We start from the raw sequence: 20,819 nt of genomic DNA on the forward strand, positions 1-20,819 counted from the left end.
AATGTTACGAGAAGCGGAAAAGAAATTGTATTTCCTGGTTGAACGGATAATTTATATTAACTGTCCAAACACACCAGAGCCCATACATAGTTTCTGGCAGTGCTCCTCTGTAAGAACCAGTGACTGCATATCCTCTCCTTTTGATCTTATAATTTTGGTGATCGACTCTTTCGCTAATCCCACATCGTGAACTGTGTGCGGACCCTAACCTGTTTGTTCGCCCCAGGGGATATTATGAAAACATGAATGATTTTATTAAGTGATTTAACCGGCCTTCATTTCCTTATTCAAAATGGCCTGTCATACATCAACTTAGAAGATAAATTTATTATCAAAATTATCATTTTACTAAAAATACAGTTACCGAAATGACCATAATATGTCAAAAGTTGAAAAAGACTGGAATGCCTAAAATCTATCACGTCTTTGTCTCTTCATTTTTATCATTAATTTGTGTTTTTTCGTAAAATAACGCCTGGTTTTAAAGGAATTGTAAAAGCGTCAATATTGCAAACTCCCTTGGATATTATAAGCAGCGTGTGCAATAGTGATGACAAAAAAACTTAGTTATAGTGGCATTGCAGGAACCCAAGACATCTGACAGAAAATTGGAATGGTACAAATTGATGCTATCAGTGTCCCTTCTACACATAAAACGTATAGAAAAACACGTTTACAACGCCTTGAAAAAACCTAAGCATCTCTTCCACGGGGTACAAATTAATAATATTATATTTAATATATTTTGTTCCATGTATTATTGGTATTTCTACCACCTAAATGTTCTAATTAAGATGAAAAGTCTTGTAAATCTGGTACCATTTTTACGAAAGCTGCTTTTCAGATTGAATTGAATTTGCTCTGTCATTGTGACAATATTCAAAATTAGAATATAATTTTTCAAAAAAAAACAATGGCATTTAATTATTCTAGTCCCGTGCCCCTGAAGGTTAAACATGTCAAGTCGAAATTCAGACACGTACCATAACTTACAATAGTCACGATCATCGCGTCGAAACCGGTTTATTTTCGGTGTTATATTTTTAATGGGACAATTAATGATATCGGACTGGTTATGCATGAAGTAATATTTTCGGTCGCATCCTAAGAAAAAGGAGCTCAGGCCTCCTAACCAGTTTTCTCAGTATGTGGAGTCATTTCCTTTTCGTATTCATCCTTGTTTCTACTGACGGTGCTTGGAACAACAGGAAAAATAGTAAGAATATCTATTTTAAATCTTATTTTGAAATTAAGTGATATTATATCAACTTTATATGACTTTTTGAATGTAAATTAATGTTCATGATATTTTAATAGAAATGTGTTTGTGGATTTCACAAACTTTGATTTTAAATATCACTATCAAAGTTAAGCTAATAACGTATGTTTTATTAAATGCTGAATTTTGCGATAAGATTTTGATTTTATGTTATTTTGAGAATGTAAATGTCCATGCCATTTTGATAAAAATATGTTTATGGTTCTCGCAAATTTTGATTTTAAATGTTTCCATCACAAATGCAGGTAGTAGCATAAGAATGCAATATTTGTGAAAATGAGAAACTAATCTTTTCATTTCTGATGAATATGATAATTTAATGCGTTTTGAAATTGTAAATGTCCATGATATTTTGATAAACATATTTTTATAGTTCTCGAAAATTTAGATTTTAAGATATTTCCATCACAAATATAATTAGAGATTTTCACTATGCGAAAACTTAAATACGTATTATGTTCTTGAGGACGACGTCGAAACGTTGCATAAAACTTTAACCAGTGATTGTTGTTCTATAAAGTTGTGTCTATATATTAAATTTGTATTCTCGATGACATTGGGTCGACCATATAATTCATTCAGAGAGTTCCAATAGCTGATATTGCTCGGCGATATTGGCGAACACGGCACAGAAACCTGACTGAAACGCAACGTAAATATCTTGATTTTTGACTTGACATAAAGCAAATTAGAACTTACAAATTTCAAAGGAATACAGATAATTGATGTGGTTTTTAATGAAATTATAAATTCTCACGGGAACAATAGAACTACACGATATGTCATGTAAGGTGTCAACCTAACTTCAAATTGTGCAATTTAGGAGTAAACTGTGCTCTTGTAAACACATGATGCATCAATGTTGACAAGCATTATCGCTGTTGTGTACATTGTTACTTCATGGCGGATAGATTGTTACTGCTTAGGGCTCAAAGAGTGCTATTTACTCACGAGGAGAGAAAGAATACTACAGTCAAGGAAAATTGGATTGCCCCCTGAAAAGAATATGACAACCGACCAATTCCACTACTGCAACTAAATATCATACATTATTGCCCCTACAGATATATTACTTGCCCCTCCGGATATATTACTTGCCTCTCCGGATATATTACTTGCCCCTCCGAACAATCAAGTCTAGTTACGGGCTTAGTGAGAAACAACGAACCAAATATATTTTACAAGGATAACAGCTTAGGTTCACAGTTAACGATCCTTTCTACCAACTAGTTCATGACCAAACCCCTTGGCATTGATCTTTCCCGGATTATCCGTACCCATGTACAGCTGGGTAGACTGGAATTATGAGTAAACATAACTTATTCATGATCATCGTTGACAGAACGCACAATCAAGATCGTAATTCACGCAAAGGCAGCATGGAGTAGGTAAATGCCACTGCCTTGACATAGATAATCAATTTTGCACACTGCATGAAGTTGCCTGTCTTCATCAACCCAATCCGATCTGAAAAGTAGGACGTAAAACTCCCATCCAAGTCACTAATAACAGTAGGCTAATAAGAATAAACGCTATATCAATTGCTAATATTCATCTGTATGTTATTTTTATATATGGGTTTTTCGTATGTCACAATTTTATCCATTAAAGAACAAATGATTATTACGTCAATTTGAAGGTCAGTTCGGAGGAAATTCAAATCAATCGAAAGCCAGACGTCATCTTTCATACATTGTCGCGCCAAAATTAATCATGACGCTATTGATCTCATAGTCCGAAACATTCTTCTCCATATATTGATCACAGATTCAATTCTAATACCCAAAAATGGTTTGTGGTTTCTAATCAGGGCTGGCATCTTAAAGTCTTGTGACTTTGAATATGTCATCTTTTGTTCACTATTCCCAATTGTAAGAATGGATAAGGATAATCCGGGAAAGATCTACTCCAAAAGGTTTGGTCAAGGACCAGCTGGTAGACAGGAGCCATGTGAACCTAAGTTGTTGATTATAGCTTCTTTCTCCCTTTCTGTGATGGTCATTGTGATTTTTCTGATTCATTTTGTCGATGTATGTACGTTAATTGTAACTTGGATAAGAACGTAAGCCTCTTTGTGATTTGGACTATCTAAGTGTGACCCCTATTAAAAAGACTAACGATCTGACGAAAGACAAAACTTTCATTTTTTTTGTCATGCCTATCTCCTTTTTATTTTATCGACGTATGTATTTGGATTTCGGACGATCTTTGTGACCCCAATTAACAGACTAACGATCCGAGGGTAGACAAAGTAAATCTAAGTTTGGGTGTCATTTCGATTTTTTTCTGACCCTATATATCATGATGAGCGACGTTTTGAAGTCTATAACAATAGTTACGGGCAAAGATTAAAGACAAGCTAAGTGTAACATCCCAAACCGTCAAGTCATTAAACGTTGATCGTTATTGGTTGCCTAACGCGCTCGCACAAAATGAATGTTTGATCAAAACGTTTCGAAATGTTCGCCGGCGAACATCATTAAATTTCGTGGATATTATCTTAGTCAAAGTATTTAATTATTTAAAATGTTGAAGTTTCGATTAATTTTGACTGTGTTAACAGTATTATTAATAACTGTGAACGGACAATTCGGAGTAAATATTGAAAATAAGAGTTCAACGTCATCATCTAAAAGTGGTAAGTTTTTAATGCGAACATGTACATTGCACATTGCTGTGTTCTTTACATTTGGAAGAAAAACTGTCATTAAGATCAATGAAAGGAAGAGTGATTAATGTTTGTTTAATGAATTGCAATAGGCTTTAAAACGTTTTATGTGTATCGGGGACATTGATATCATCGATTTGCACCATTCTAATTTGCAGCTTTTACTTTTTGACGTCAAAGAATGCTTATTTCTAATGGAATTGCAGGAACTACAAAAACTGTTACCATTTCCGGATTAAAAATCTTCTTGGCTATTACCGAAAACTAATAATTTCTAATAAGGACATATATATTAACAATCAAAAAATAATTTGTTACAGCGTATTCAAATTAAATATAACTTAAAATTAAGTTATCAGCGATTGCTTAGGGTACAATATGCCGCACATTGAAAGTATGCCATAAGACACACAAATTTACAAATTAGAAGGTCATCGGTCAAACAAGTTATTTATCTATTATTCATTACTTTATAATGAATTAATTTCAAATTATCTTTTCAATTTTTTCATTCATTCATTCATTCATTCATTCATTCATTCATTCATATATCTGTTTATTTATTATTGAGAGAGTAATTTTATATACTCACAACTATAGTATTATTTACATTAAGTTTGTTTATATCATAATTATATACAGACTTTTTATGCGAAAACGAAAGTAGATTTATTCTACAATTTCAGATAGACTTACTGATTTAAATATTTTGAAATAAACTCAAACAATGTATGTTGAGCAGTTTCTTTTTCTTTGTAAAATGAAAATGACCTTTGTTATTGCATATAAGTCACTCACGAACTGGAAATATTAAGAAAGAATATGCAAAAATAAAGATTTAATGAAATTTTATTCATGGAAATGATTTGTGTTACGTTACGACTTGAAATCCAAATCCAATCTAACTCAAACATTTAGTTCTTGCTAATGATGTACATGAAAATCATAACTGTTTTTGTCTCATTTCAGCAGCTTCGAAACCCAGTGGTAATTTCGCAATCCCCACCGCACTACGACGTCCAAATCCGTTTTTACAGAGGCTACCATCGGCAGCAGCTGACCAAGAGGCTCTGTTCCAGTCCAAAACTGCTCAGGCCCAACCACAACCCAGTGCCCAGCCTACCAACAAACCATCTTTTCAGAATGGGCAACAGTCGGGAGGCAATCAACCAATGTATCCCAATCAACCCGACCCCTATCAGACAGGGTCATACCAAGGGCCCTATAATTCGATGAACTCAAACAATAATAATCCGCCGACCATGGCAGGGCCTGTCCCAGCTGATAGAATCTCTTACCAGCCGGCACCGAAAAACACAGTTCAGAGTGGTTACCAACAACCCATGCCTGGTCAACAATCCATGCAGGTTCCCAACAATGGTCCCTCCCTACCGGCTGGGCCGAGCTATGACCTACACAATCAGTACCCACCCCAACAAAATGGGTATCCACCACAGCAACAAATGCAAGAACCTCATTTCTCTTCTCAATATCAATCACAGTTCCCACAATACAACCAACCACAATCTGGTATGCAACCACCAATGACTTTAAATTCTCCTGCTGGTCCAGTCCAAACACCCGGCTTCAACGATCCAAATGGTAAAGGATACGATGCATTTGGTCAGCCATCTTATCCTGCGTATGAACAACAGCCACAAGCTCAACCAGGTGCATACCAACAACCGCAAACTCAACCGGGTGCATATCAACAACCACCAGCTCAACCTGGCGCATATCAACAACCACCAGCTCAACCTGGCGCATATCAACAACCACCAGCTCAACCTGGCGCATATCAACAACCACCAGCTCAACCGGGTGCATACCAGCAACCACCAGCGCAACCAGGTGCATACCAGCAACCACCAGCTCAACCAGGTGCTTATCAGCAACCGCAGACAGGAGCATATACACAGCAAAGTCAGCCACAAACTGGCGGATACCAACAGTCATACGTTGACCCAAATCAGCAATACCAGACACAGCAAGGCCAATCACAATATCCTCAATACCAGCAACCTGCAAACCCTGCACAGCCTACCCAAACGTATGCGGATCCTAGTGTACCAATTCCAAGAGTGCCAGGGCAGCAACAACCTTACGACCCACAAGCTCAACCTCAGGGAGTCCCAGCTACTGCTCCAGCACCAGGCAAGTACTTAACATTTCTTTTCTAGCTTCTACCCAATCCTTAACAAGTTCCTTTATACTTTACACGGGATCGTGGCAATCCTTCAGAAGCTTCGCTAGTGATTTAGATTAAGTACCTTAAAGTGGAAGTATGTGCCCGTTTCCGAAATTATCTCCCTTTGGTACTCAGATATATCAAATTCGGTAACATTGTAAAATCATTATGGTTGTTTATTAATTTCAACAGAGGGAATAGTCATTGGTGACTTTGAATGATTGTCTTCTTGTAACTTTTTAAATAATAGTCCGATCTTCCAAATTTGTTCATCATAACGTTAAGACTATAATAAAATATTTCCAAACACCAAGTAAATAGACACATACTTCGGCTTGTATCCCCATGCTTGTGCATTCTGCTATTTCTGAAACCCGGCATTTTGCTTTTCTCACTAGTCCATGTTCATCTCACAATGTTCAAGGTATTATGAACGTCGTCTTAGACCTCGACTACAACAGCCACTGTAGTGTTCTTGTCTCAGGGATGCAGCGATTTGGTTGGATTTTACGACAGCGAATACAGCCAATCAGACCCCTCGACCGAAAGAAAGTAACCATTATGCCTTATTATCTACAGGCATTCTGTCGGGGGCTCCGATTGGTTGTATTCTCAAACGTACAATCCAATCAAATCACTGTATTTACAAACTTCCGTGTTACAAAAAGTGTCTATTGTAGTCAAGGTATAACACGAAGTTGGTAACAGCTTGACATTGTTAAGATGGACCATGTAAAGCACCTGTGCATTGTGTATGTACCATTTACAACACAATAGTAATTTTTTTTAATAATTATGCAATGATCACCCCTTGCTAAAAAACAAGCCTTGCCCTAAAATAATGGATAGAACCCTTTTGGTTATAGACCTTAACAATATGGCAGTTATTTTAGAATATCTGATCTAGAATAGGATCAAAATACAGTTCGTGATATTTCGTTTTGTGTTTTTTCTGTGGGCAGCTCATTCTAGAAATAATTCAAGTTGAACTTATTAATACTAAATAAAGAAAACCTTCAGTATAATTTGGCATACACTCCTAGTCAGTGTCTAGTAATAAATGTTCCAAAATTCACCAGAAGTGGTTGTGAGTTTCCCACTGAACGAAAGGGGGCTTTGAGTTGTTGTGCTATTAGACGAACTTTTCGAATAAATGTATTGATAACCAAGGAACTCACAGAAGATGTTCGAATCGAAGTATCTAGGGCTGAATTTTACTAGTTCGCAATTTAAATTTAGAGAAGCCTTAAAGGTCTTCTAGAATTCCAAATGTGATTAGGAGGTCAACACCGAATGCAGGAGGTGTAGGATTTGATTCCGAACAGAAGCATAAGCTGGCCCTATCATCGTTGTATTGATGGCTTATTATCTGCATCCATATTTGTGGTCGTTCGTATGAAAGCTTCTGTTTCGCTTTTGTGGTTATTTTAAAAGAAAAAAGCATTGGAAAACATTGGGCTATGTATACGTATCTTGGACACGTTGTTTTTATTTGCACCTTTTCGGTTTCTCTTCCAACTAACGTCAGTGAACAAAATCAGGGATAAATAAGAGAGCAAATAAATGCTAGAAATGTCCTCGATACACATACAAAGTCTAGAAAACCTCTTTACAATCCTTAAAGGGGAAACTTTTGTGCTGTTTTATCTTTTGTATGGTACATGTTTGCTGCTTTCCAAATATTGTTTTCAGCTCATGGCATCGACCAGGTCGTTTTCTTTGTTGTATTGTATCAAACATTAACATTCTAAAACTATATTTACTTGCTCCCGCTCACTGATCGAACTCAAAACCAGAAAATAATAATCTTGATGAAGTTCTAATGGGAATATTAGACCTAATTTTAGACCTATTATAACACTTTGTTATTCTAACCATGCTTTAAATTCAATGTATAAATATAGCCTCCTGGAACCAGCAACCTGTTGATACACCAGCTTATGTCCCTTATGAATACGCCCAGCCTCAGCCTCAACAAAACCCAGCCCCTGCTTACCCAGCTCAACCAAGCGCAGGATCCCCTGCGTACCCTGCGCAACAAGGAGCAGCCCCATATGATTATTCAAGCCAAACAGTAGTCCAACAACAACAAAACTACCAGCAACCAAATGCCTACCCACCTCAAAATGCTGCTCCAGTTGTGTACGACCCTCAGCCAGCTGGGAGGGGGGCTCCAGTCCAGACAGTGTATGTCCAGCAGCCGGCAGTATACCCAACGAATCCTAAGGCACCAGCTCAATATCAGTACCCACAGCACGCTCCAGCACCAGCAGGTCCCATTTACTCTACATACAAGCAAGCAGGCGCCCCTTACCACCAACATACACAAGGTGCTCACGTTCATTCACATTATCCGGGTCAATACCATGCTCACCCTGCACCTACTGTCCCAGCAATAACCACTACCACCCCTGCTCCGACTACTACGACTGCGGCTGCTCCTGCCGGAGAAGTTGAGGTAGAGGGACCTGTGACTACACCAGCGCCCATTACGACTACAACTGCTGCAGCTCCAAATCTTACGGCCCCTTTCGTTCCTTATGGTAAGAAAAATGCATGACCATCTTGAATTGCACTGCACTCGTGTAGTTTTAGCCTAGTTTTGTTCTGTCTTGTGTTGTGGTCCTGTTATATTAACATTAATATGGTGGTAGGGTTCTTTGTACTGTTAACTGAAACATTTTAAGTGGTTTTTCTTAAAAAACCAGGAGGCCTCTATGTATTGTCCAATTTTCAGCAGGGCAATTGATGATACAGTAAGATGACAAGGTATGACAAAGGGTTGAGAAGAACCCTTTCTTATTTCTGTACACAGTGTGACTTTTTCCTAAAACGGTACATGGTTAGATAAAGATGCACTCTACCGTTGTAAAAATGGTATTCATAATCATTAAAACTCATAGGTTGAAAATAGTTAGACTTAAAAATGTATGGAATCTATATAAAAATATAAGTTTCTAGAGGAGCTTTTCATAAACTGCATATGTATGCATGTGGAAAAAGCATTCATTCATTTCACTGTATTGGAAATGCTGGGCAAATACCGTGGTATCTACTGAAATTTATTTAGTTCCATAAAATAATAAATGTCGACATATCGTTCTGAAAATCTTAGTTTAAAAATCTTAAAAATTATGAATCACGAAGGAAGGTCATATTTCTGAAAAGAAAACTCATTTGAATAATGCAAAATGTTTTTACTTTTGTTAAGACTTTAATTTTGGGATGTTCTTTAAGATTTAATAAACGGTATACCAGCACCATTGTACGAGGCAGCGTTTGATCCAGCTGGGAGTGCGATATACTACGACTATCCTCCACCTCCGGTAGATTACCTACCACCAGGAGCACCACCGTCCGGTTTCCCTCCGGGAGGAGGACCACCTATGGATTACCCACCGGGAGGAGGACCACCTTTGAATTTTCCGCCACCAGGAGCACCACCAATGGATTTTCCGCCGCCAGGATCACCACCGATGAATTTCCCACCGGGAGGAGGACCACCAGTGGATTTCCCCCCACAAGGAGGTGCACCTTTGAATTTCCCGCCAGATTTGCAACCACCTCCTCCGCAACCACCTGCGGCTCTACCACCGGGATCTCTTCCCCCAGGTGATTTCCCAGCTCTTACCGGTGCTCCAGCAGACCTCGGAGGAATTGGTCCACCGCCACCAATGGACTTCCTGCCACCACCACCTCCGCCATTTGACTTGGGTGGCCCTGGAGGAGCCTACGATTTCTTACCACCGCCTCCGCCTCCGTTGATGGGACAACATGGAATGGGCTTTCCCCCTGACCCCGCTATGATGATGACTAATCCTGTCCCAGGTCAATTCCCGGCACCACCCCCACCAACTGCAAATATGGCTCCTACTTCAAACGTGGCCCCGCCGTCACCAACTGGTTACCCTCCTGGACCACCACCATCAAATCCTGGACCACCGCCACCAAATCCTGGACCACCACCACAACATCCAGGACCCTCACCACACAATCCCAGTCTCCCCTCAATCTTCCAAGGACCATCTCCGTATCCATATGCACCTCCACCAAATGAACCCCCTCCGATGCCAGGATCGTTCGCCTTCCAACCATATCCGGGTCCGGCAATGATGATGCCCGTCGCTGCTCCGGTAACTACTACCGTTTCACCAACTACAACCATGGCTGGAGAAATAGAAATTGAGGGACCGATTACCACGCCAGGGACTACAACTCCGGCCCCGACCACTGTTAGTCCGTGGAGATCGCAAGGGGGAAACCCTTACGTTCCTTTCCTCGGGAACAGACAGCAGCAGTTCTATAAGCCACCAAAACAAGTACAACTACAGAATACCCAATCAGCGACCATCAATAACATGGGTCCACCACCAGGTCAGGGTAAGCGAACCGACGCTTGCTGTGATATATATTAAACTTAATTTATCGCTGAAACAAATATATATCTTTATAATTCTCTTATAAATATATTATAAAGCGTATCAAGCTCTAAACTCGGCTGCTGAGACGTGAATGTAACGTCTTTATATATTGCTTTTCCTATAAGTATATTTTGTATGACCAGTTTCGGGTGCTTAGTAAGTCCATCTCTAGTCCGAAACATCTACCTCTATTCAACCCTATGAAAGTTATCGATTAGAGCTATCAGGGGCTGTAATAGAGGTAGCTGTTTCGGACCATGATGATTTGCCTTTGCCAAGGTTCGTAAGTATGGCAAAGCATGGTACTCATTCAGTGTGTGTCTTAGTTTCTTAGCTTTTAGCTTTTTTAAATCAGTAAGTATGGTGTGTTATGATATGAGCTATACTTGTCCAATATTGGCCCGAAACTGGTCTTCTAACGATGCATGAAAGCTGATATATAATCTTCAATATCTGCAATTCATTATATCGTGTATCAATATATTCAATCGTATATTTCTTGTAATCAAGTGTCGTTTTGTCATGGTTATTATGTTTCGTGGTGTATGTAGACATAGCTTAGAGCTTTGGTACTGTTGTTTCTTTAAGTTTCTGGGCTTTTTATTCTAATTTAAGGCTTCAATATGTTGCTTTTTGTGCATTCCCATTACAACTTCGTCTGTATTATTATTTTTGAAATCATTTCGTTTTAAATTTACTGAGCAAATAATTATCGTTACCGAGTTATAGTGTTTCATGCGCTTGTATATTGCATGCGTTAGCGTTGCGAAAACATTGCTTATGGCGCATTTTATTTTCAGCCTTTTCATCAACGTTTTCATACTCTTCGTTTCTATAGCAATTACTACTACAGCTGCTACAACGACGGTGGCTGCGGCAGGTGAATTCGAGGCGCCGGAAATGGAAGGTGGGGCGCCGGCATCACAAACGACCACTCTAGCACCAATCACATTGCAAGAATTGAGGCAAGCTTTTGCTCATAAAGCCGTGAAAAAGTCAAAGACTGTGTCTACGAATTCGAACAAAAAAACAAATAACCACATAAATTATTCTATCGAATCGCATGTGCCAGCACCCCCGCAAAGACTGTACCTTACCCAAGTGAACTATCAGAGATATTTACAACAGCGGGCTTTGAAAATGCAAGCAGAAGCCCAGGAGAGAAAAGCTAAGGCTCTTGCGCTTCAGCGTCAACGGAAGCTTCAGAGACAACGATATCGGGAACTGGAGCGTCAACGACTGCATTATTATAGACGTAAGACCATCCTAGTGACTTGCATGACTGGCTGTCGGTTTGCATGCGACTATTGGAATGACATCGAACCTGCATGCTCTGTTCCGGACTAATTCTTTTCTATCTATTCACAGGTGCTGATATTTCTGAAAAAAATATGTTATTTTGTTGTAACATCCACTTACAAGTTACATGCATTGTTCCAGCATGCATTCAGTATTCTTATATTGTTTCTATAGATTGAGAGACTTCTTAGTAATACCATATTTATTTATCTATTGTTTAAGCCAGGACAATCTATAGATATGCCATGTAAACACGCGAACACTTTTGCCAATACTCATGCACATATACGTGAAATGTTAATGCCATTGGTATTTGTTCAAGCGCCTCCAAATTCGTTCGTTTCACACTCATGCATATGCCTAATTGCGTTTGTTTTCATAGGACTGAAATTACAAATTACAATTCTATTGATTGATAAGTGAAGTGAGTTTTATTCTTCCGAGGCAAACAAATAGTTTGAGACTATTAAAATATAGTTTCAGCGCATCAAGTAGATATTCTGTCATTGCTTGGGTAGTTTAAGACTTCTCAATATTTCGATACTATATTACAACTCAAATAGTTCGAGACTCTGGGACTACTTATATGGCTTGAAACAATTTGACTTCCTTAATAGTTCCAACACTTTCTTACTGTTCAAAATAGTTGGACTTTGTTACAACCCAAATAGTTTGAAACTCCCAAGATAGTTTGAGACAACTTTGGCCATCCAAATATTGATATTGTTACAACCCAAATAGTTTGAGAATTTGTTACGACCCTGATAGTTCGAGACCTTGTTACAAACAAAATAGTTCCAGACCTTGATACAACCCAAATAGTTTCAGACTTTGTTCTTCGAGACTTAAGGACTACTCAAATAATTCAAAAATTTGATACAACCCAGTTTGGGACTTTGTTACAACTCAAATAGTTCGAGATTTTGAGACTTCGAGACCTTGTTACAAACAAAATAGTTCCAGACCTTGATACAACCCAAATATTTTCAGACTTTGTGTTTTCGAGACTTAAGGACTTCTCAAAGAGTTTAAAACTTTGATATAACCCAAATAGTTTGAGACGTTGTTACAACCCAAATAGTTCAGTTAAAGATATTTTAGGACTAAGTTACATTTTTGATGATTTGTATGCTTTTTTGTCATTTTAAGACTCTTATTGCCAATAAAGCTACTGTAAAGCCTATTGTGTTAAAAGGTTAACAAATATATCGTTAGACATCTGAGTTTTCACACCGGCTGCAAATTAAAGCAATTGCTGCTGCGGCTATTCCATCAGGAGAACTGGACTTTGGTTTCAAATTTTGAAATGTAGAACGGAATAAAAATGGAACTCTATTTTCTTTTAGAAAAGTTTACCTTGAACTGATCATTCTGGTGCGTTTATGTGGACATTGTGCCTACCACGTGCGTCACATGCAAATTGCTGCCGCGGCTATCCAATCAACAGTCGTTACTCGTTATCTGTGTGTTTCTGTTTCCTTTTGTGTTAATTTTTGCATGAGGGTGCATGATGTCAGCTTATTTTTAATTTCATTTACACTAATTGTCTATTTATAAACTATATGCATGTTTAATTATTTAATCTGGAACATAATCAAATTTGCACGCCCATATTTATTGGTTTCTCCGCGGTTGTATATACACGTGCGATCTCCCGTTGTATCAATTGACTATTGATCACGTGGCTGAAAGCACGTGTGTGTATCCTCCGCAAATACATACTATTTTTAAGGCGCGCTTAGTGCGTAGAACGCAAGCTCCTTTCAATTTATTTACGTTTTTTTAATTCTTATTGAGAAGTTTAGTACATAGCGTTCGAATTCAATTTAAGCCTATATGTAATCCTTCCACTGTTTGATAAATATGCATAACAGTTGGCATTTGAGTTATTTTCTTAAATCTATGGCAAATGCAATCTGGAAATGCGACAACCTTTTGAATGGTATTCAATGCCAGTTTTCTAGGTAGATGAATTCTTCTTGTTATATTCAAAATTAAGCGTAAGCGGCTGTAGAAATGTATATTGAACAAGTATTGAGCTTATTCCATAATGATAAGTCTAAAATAATTTTGGTAATGTTTCAGGTCAGCCGCCAGCGCCGGCGCAGTATCCTGGATACCCACCGCAAACTCCTCAAGGATACCCACCGCAAACCCAATATTATGATCCTGCACAACAACAACAACAACAACCACAACCACAACCACAACAACAGCAGCCTTATTATGGAGCTCCAGGTCAACCGCAGCCGCAGTACGTTCCCCAACAAGGTGCTTACCCACCTCAACAAGGCACTGGTTACCCAGGACAGCCGCAAGCAGCTGCTATGTACCCACAACAGCAACAGCAGCCCGGGTACCCACAACAGCAATATCAAGCTCAGCCACCAGCACAACCTGGGTATCCCCCACAGCAACCTCAGCAGCAATCCTACCAACAACCGGGATACCCACCTCAGACCGGGTACCCACAGCAGCCACAGCAAGCAAATGGATACCCACCTCAACAACAAGCCTACCCACAACAACCACCGCAGCAGCAAGGGTACCCATTCTCAAGCCCGGCTGCTAAATTCCCATCCAATAACCCCTACCCTCAACAAGCTGTCCAATACCCACCACCAGGACAAAGCTACGCCCCACCCAGATCGCAACAACCCCAAAACCAGGCGCCCATGTCTGGAAAAATTCAAGAATTGTTAACCAAAATAAGACAAGCTCAGACCCACTCCACCTCACCTACTAAAACAGTCGAAGAGAAGAATAAATGGAATGCTATCTTCCGTAAACTATGGGATATCTACTTATTTTGGTCAAATCTAAAACAATCCAATAAACAAACGAATTCAAGGTAAGATACGATTTTAGTTTGTTCCACTTTGGCCCTTAGTAGCTTTACGAAGGACGCAAATATAATTTCCCAAGGTACTTAAAGAAACACCTATTGCTACTTTGCAATTGGGTTTGTCGTTGTCAATGGTAGCAGCACACCCCCGAGAAAATCTCCCTTTTCCTCAAAATATTTTGACCCATGACGTAACAGTCGCACTATATTGACTCTGGGTACGAGATAATGTATTTCCTGATTGACCAATCGTGTTTGATACAGCCAATTGAGACCTCGGCACCCATCCCCTGGAGATCGTTGGCCAAGGTTTGCTCTTGGTTGGGCAGATGTCCAAGAGTGTGCCTTATAGGCGTGTTTTTTAGCTTTTGAAAAAAAAACATCAATCATGAGAAAATTTTGCGTCTTCTGTGACTTACTTTTAGCAGCTGTATGTGCGTCTGCTTGTATTATGTGTTATTAGCTGACTTTTGTAAACAAAGCTACAATCAAATTGGCGGGAAACGGACGTCAGCAGACGTCAATAATGACAAAGGTGTTCGAGTTGATTAATCTAGGCTAATATTTATTATGGAATACATAATGTGGCATTTTATTACTAAAGACGGCATAATATTATTGTCTTCTTTGTGAGGTTGGGAGTTTAATGATATAAAACTAACAGTTGAGTATTTGGGGTGGTGACCCGAGACACAAAAATGGGCGAGTTTCTCTGAGCATATAGGCCTACTCTACTACTTCTGGTTTGGTAGACTATGATGACCGATTCGGTGGGAAATTTTAAAGATCCATATCGCATTCATTGAGTAATGACCCCCTTTTAAATGTGTCCCCTATGGTATTGTTAAAATTTCAAATTTATATTTTTCAGGGGTATGGTAACGGCGTAAGATAACCTTGACCGAGGACAGGCAGTATTTGAATCCAGTAATGTGTCAGTCGAAGAATGACATTAATCATCTAGGATGTGTCGTGAGACAGGCTGTCCGCTTGAAGAGTCGTTTTTAAACGTAATATGTCACACACGTCAGACTGAAGTCGCTGTGTTTTCAGACATGTTTATAGCTGACATTATGTTTATTTATAGATGGATTTATATATTTACATGGGTGATATGACATTTTTACTCAGAAATAATAGATGTAATAAGTTAATAAAGGAAATGGGGATGACATGGTCGCCATTTTGACCATGGTTTTCTGTTCTGAAACTAGTTCAAAAAAGTTCAAAAAGTCAACTGAAATATCGTCACAAAATAACCCCCACATACATCATGATACAGTTTTTGAAAAAAAGGTACAATTCGGAAGTCATGTGTTATAATACTCTAAAAAATGGGATTTAAAAAAGGACATTCATCAAAAATAACGATGTCGGTATATTAAATTATGTACATAAGAAACTTTGGAAATTATATTTTTCTACCAATTAACCTTTGACCCTTATGAATATTTATGAGATCAATTTTTGTATTCCGATTAAGAAAAGAAAGCAGAAATAATTCGGTATGTTGACCTTTGACCAAACCCTTAAAACAATAATTGACTTTGGTTTTTTTTTTTGTAAAGGTCAAAGTCTCCATTAGTTTAACCTCTTGCCCCATCTTGATAACTCTGTGGTCCCTCAACCTGATGTTTCCTAGATTCCACTAAATTCTGCAAATTATGCTTATGCCTGGGCGATTTGGGGTCCAAAGTAGATTACGAGGCTACTTTTCTACAGAGTTGATGTCAAACCAAGTCCGAAAGTAGCTGACTATGACTAGCATAGTAGCCTGATGTTGGTAATCATTCATAGGCCCTATTCGTCTTAACAATATCAAACTATTACCAACTTCGTCTTATACCTTGACTGCAATACCCACTCTATACTGTTTCTCTAGCATATAATCCAATCAAACCACTGAATTCTGTGATACAAGAATGGTGTCTAAAGAGGTCAAGGTGTTAGACGCTTGTTTGTGATAGTTTGATATTGTAAAGGTGATCTATCGGGCGAGACTAGTTTCGGACTATTTGTAATGTTGCTTATTATTGACGATGGTTTGGAAGTAGGCCTATTGAGCTAAAAGTCAATGGTCAAAGCAAGTCCTCAAAAGTCAACCTTTAAAACCGAACTAAAATCAATCTATAAAACTCAACCAAAGTCAATCTAATAAACTCAACCCAAATCAATCTTTAAAACTCAACCCAAATCAATCTTTAAAACTCAACCCAAATCAATCTTTAAAACTCAACCTAAATCAATCTTTAAAACTCAACCCAAATCAATCTTTAAAACTCAACCCAAATCAATCTTTAAAACTCAACCAAAGTCAATCTAATAAACTCAACCCAAATCAATCTTTAAAACTCAACCAAAAACAATCTATAAAACTCAACCCAAATCAATCTTTAAAACTCAACCCAAAACAATCTATAAAACTCAACCCAAAACAATCTATAAAACTCAACCCAAAACAATCTATAAAACTCAAACAAACCAAAACAATCTATAAAACTCAACCAAAGTCAATATACAAAACTCAACCAAAGTCAATCAACAAAACTCAACCAACAAAGACAAAGTCAATCTAACTCAAAACGCAACCAAAGTCAATCTACAAAACTCAACCAAAGTCAATCTTCAACCAAAGTCAATCTAAAAAAATCAACCAGAGTCAGACGAAATCTGCAGAAATCTGTTGTCAAATTTTGGCTAGAAATAATATATTGCAGTGAAATTCTCTTGATTTAATTATATAAATCATTATCTCCCTTGACGTTAAGTTTAACGACGGTCGTAATTTACACAAGTCAAGTTCAGCCCTAATGAGATGGGAGATAACTCTTTTTTGTTTACATAGGTGACAGCACTAACAGCGTGTATCGCAACCAGTCGATAGACTGTAAACATTACCGGCTTAAATTATTAATTTCGTGATTAACGAAGGGGATAATAGATATTTCAGGATGTCATTAGTTCAGAGATTTTCTCTGGCACCAGGATTTAATCCCGACAGAGTGGTGCCAGCAGTAAATAGTGATTATTTCGCTCTGCCGACTACACGAACCACAGTCGGGGTTTGGTCATTCGACAAGCTCGAACATCGTCACAAGCCTCTCGAATTACAGGGTCATCGGCGGAGCATCTCGGCCCTTGCTTTTGGAAATAGTTGCGGTTCTGGACTCTTGTGTTCGTGTGCTGATGACTATGTTATCGTCTGGGACATTCCGAAATGTCAACGACATTTCGATGAAAGGAAATCCATACGAGGGGAGATAATCGCAACTACAATCGGCGAAACTATTCATTGTTCGTTTAGTGCAGACGACACATTGGTGGCCGTCTGTGTAGATATCGATGTCCATATTCTTAAATCGGATTCACAAACAACTGTAGCTCTTTTGGACGGACATTTAAGTCGAGTTATAGGGGCGGAATTCTGTCCTCACTACTCTTCAACTGTGGTCAGCATTTCGGAGGATGGGACTTTCAAAATTTGGGACCTCGAAAACAAAACTCTTGTGTATCAAAGCTGTGTCATTACGTCCTTTTCTCTAGTCAGTTTGTGTATGAATTGGGCAGATCCTACGTTTAGTGTCGGATCTTCAGACGGAGTCGTAAGAACTTACGACCTGACTGACGGAAATGATTTCCGAAAATTGCATCAGGTGGACATTGAAGGCATCGTTCGGAAGATGAATTCAACTAAAACTTTACAAAATGCAACGAAACCGAAAGATTCTAAAACTATCAGCAGTCGGGCGACATGGAACAAAACTGAAAAATTCATTCCGCAAATGGAGTACAAAAATGAGGGAGGGGAGTCGTATTGTGGGATAGTCGGGCTCTGGTATGCGTATTCCAACACACAGACGAACGCAGACGCAGACAAACCCGAGTTTCTGAGAAACGCCGTAACGGACGTAATATCCAACAGGCCAACAATTCTGATGGTATCAATAACTTCCGGTTTGCTGCAGATTGACCCCAAGACTTTAGAAACTCTGGAATATGTCGATTTGACCGAATCTATCAGAAGTGAGGGAAATTTTGCGTCTAATAGTGTTATTATCAATGCTTTGAACTATGCCTGCCTTTCTTATGGCAAGAATATTGGCGATGTTTGGATCGTAGCAGGAACGTTGTTTGAGAATCGAATCCACGTGCTTGACTGGACTTTGTCCGAAACGATGTGTCACGATGAGGAAACTGTGGAGAATCTAGACACAGCGATGGATTTACTTTCGTTAAATCCGGATTTGAATCCGGATAGAGACATGCGATCAAAAACCATGGAGCTATGTTTCATTGCGGTAAATCCTTTACGCGAAAATTCTATTCTGAATTCTAGATTAGAACCATTATCTAAAACAAAAGTGAATCCTCTGATGCGGAGAAAGCAAATGTCTTTATCGTCGACGAACAGAAGGAACTCCTACTCGAACCACACAACAACTTTCAAAAATAAGATCAAATCCTCGGGGTATGCCCAGCAAGGACCCAAAGCTAAATTCTTTCAGCCAAATGTTGGGAAACCTAAACAGACAACATTGATGAAGAGATCAACATCCTGCGATCCTGTTTTGCTAGTTCAAGAGTATCCAACTAAATGTGGTCCACCGGATGTACTTGTCCACCAAGAGAGTCTATCTGAAACCCCAACTCCGATACTTTCATTGCGTTTCTCTGGAAATGGGAACCATCTTGCTTGTAGCCTCGCCAACAAATTGGCAATGACGTTTTCTATGCCCTTGAAAAAGGCGGGAAGCGTTTTTCAGGGTCATGACGCAGCAGTTAACTCAATGGATTGGAGTCACGATAATAAGTTCCTGTTGACGTCATCGGATGATCGTTCTGTGATTTTGTGGAATGCTGCTTCCGAACCGATCATGAAGATGGCGACTATAAATAACAATTTCTCCTTTCTGGAGTCCGAGACTACGAATAAAAATAATCCGTCTTTCAGTAAAGAAATACGCCAGGCTCAGTTTTATTACATGGACAAATTTATCTTGCTGATAAGTGGTAACACGTTCTATATGTATAAATACTTCTTGGACCAAACTAAAGACGATATCAAACGCTACTTGACTAAATCCAAATACAAACTTGTGAAATCCTGGGCAACCGAGAGTCAATCGCTAACCGCTCTTGCGGCCATGAACTCGTTTTACTCTTACGTTGCGATCTGTGCCGGTTCGAATCGCAGTTTTGAAGTGTTTGATTTGAATGAAGGTCGTAGTGTTACTGTGGTCGAAGACGCACACGCAAGACCAATTCACGCAGTGTCTCTTAATGGAGGGTCTAACTATGTATCGCAGCCATCTTCTGCTTACAACGTTTTCGCAACCACAGCTGTAAGTGATTGCATCCGACTATGGGATATCAGAACGAAACGGTGTGTTCAGAGATTTGAAGGACATCAAAACAAAGCTCTCCAATGCGGAATTGCTATCAGTCCTTGTGGACAGTATCTTGCTTCCGGTTCCGAGGACAAGCTGACGTATATATTTGACATACGAACTGGGACATATTGTGAACGATTACGGGGACATACAGACGTTGTTTCGACCGTCTGCTATCATCCGGCCAAACCGATCCTAGCTTCTGGTAGCATCAATGGAAGTGTGTGTCTTTTCAAACCAGAACGATGGAAGCGCTGATGTATTCACAGTCCAAAACTTATCCAGCCTCGGATAGTTATTTTGACATTTGTTGTCCCCAACCGCTTAGGGAAGTTTTCGATAGCTCGATTGAGCTAATAGTTGGCATGTGATTTCGAACCCCGAATTCCAATAAGATGCTAATTTCGCTAACACCGTAGCCTACGCTTAGGGTAATTTCTCACATTTTCTCACGGGCATTAGAATTTTCGCTAATTGCCGCATGTTGCATCTACAGCAAACTTTTGTTGTGGTCATATTATCAGTATTTTTTTCACAACGATTCCACTGTGCCTGTTACTTGTAATGGATTGTAAAGAGAATTTTAAACTTTGGGTTTCAGAAATCCAATTTGTTTTTTTTATTGAATAAAATTCACATCACATGTTAAACGTCTTTTATTTTACGCGGAGGGGCACGTCCTTTCTGTCCGTGACATGAACTGTCGCATCGAATAAGACACGATACTAC

General features: G+C 39.0%; 3 protein-coding genes across 3 annotated transcripts; all 3 read left to right on the top strand.

Moving 5' to 3' along the window:
• Positions 1-3,621: 3,621 nt before the first annotated feature.
• On the top strand, positions 3,622-6,127 carry LOTGIDRAFT_236690 (hypothetical protein; the record flags this gene model as incomplete). Its single annotated transcript, XM_009067728.1, has 2 exons — positions 3,622-3,917; positions 4,917-6,127. The coding sequence occupies exons 1-2, from the start codon at positions 3,806-3,808 to the stop codon at positions 6,125-6,127; spliced, it is 1,323 nt and encodes a 440-aa protein (XP_009065976.1). The 5' UTR covers positions 3,622-3,805.
• A 569-nt stretch (positions 6,128-6,696) lies between these two features.
• LOTGIDRAFT_236691 (hypothetical protein) lies at positions 6,697-16,239 on the top strand (the record flags this gene model as incomplete). Its single annotated transcript, XM_009067729.1, has 6 exons — positions 6,697-6,820; positions 8,040-8,678; positions 9,373-10,515; positions 11,395-11,811; positions 13,941-14,706; positions 15,572-16,239. 6 exons carry the CDS (start codon positions 6,697-6,699, stop codon positions 15,588-15,590), a joined length of 3,108 nt encoding a protein of 1,035 aa, XP_009065977.1. The 3' UTR covers positions 15,591-16,239.
• A 1,412-nt stretch (positions 16,240-17,651) lies between these two features.
• LOTGIDRAFT_169443 (hypothetical protein) lies at positions 17,652-20,348 on the top strand (the record flags this gene model as incomplete). The annotated part of the gene is made up of 1 exon (XM_009067730.1): positions 17,652-20,348. The coding sequence occupies one exon, from the start codon at positions 17,652-17,654 to the stop codon at positions 20,346-20,348; it is 2,697 nt and encodes an 898-aa protein (XP_009065978.1).
• Positions 20,349-20,819: the final 471 nt, after the last annotated feature.

This window comes from Lottia gigantea, assembly GCF_000327385.1.
Source record: "Lottia gigantea unplaced genomic scaffold LOTGIsca_85, whole genome shotgun sequence".
Lineage (NCBI taxonomy): Eukaryota > Metazoa > Mollusca > Gastropoda > Lottiidae > Lottia > Lottia gigantea.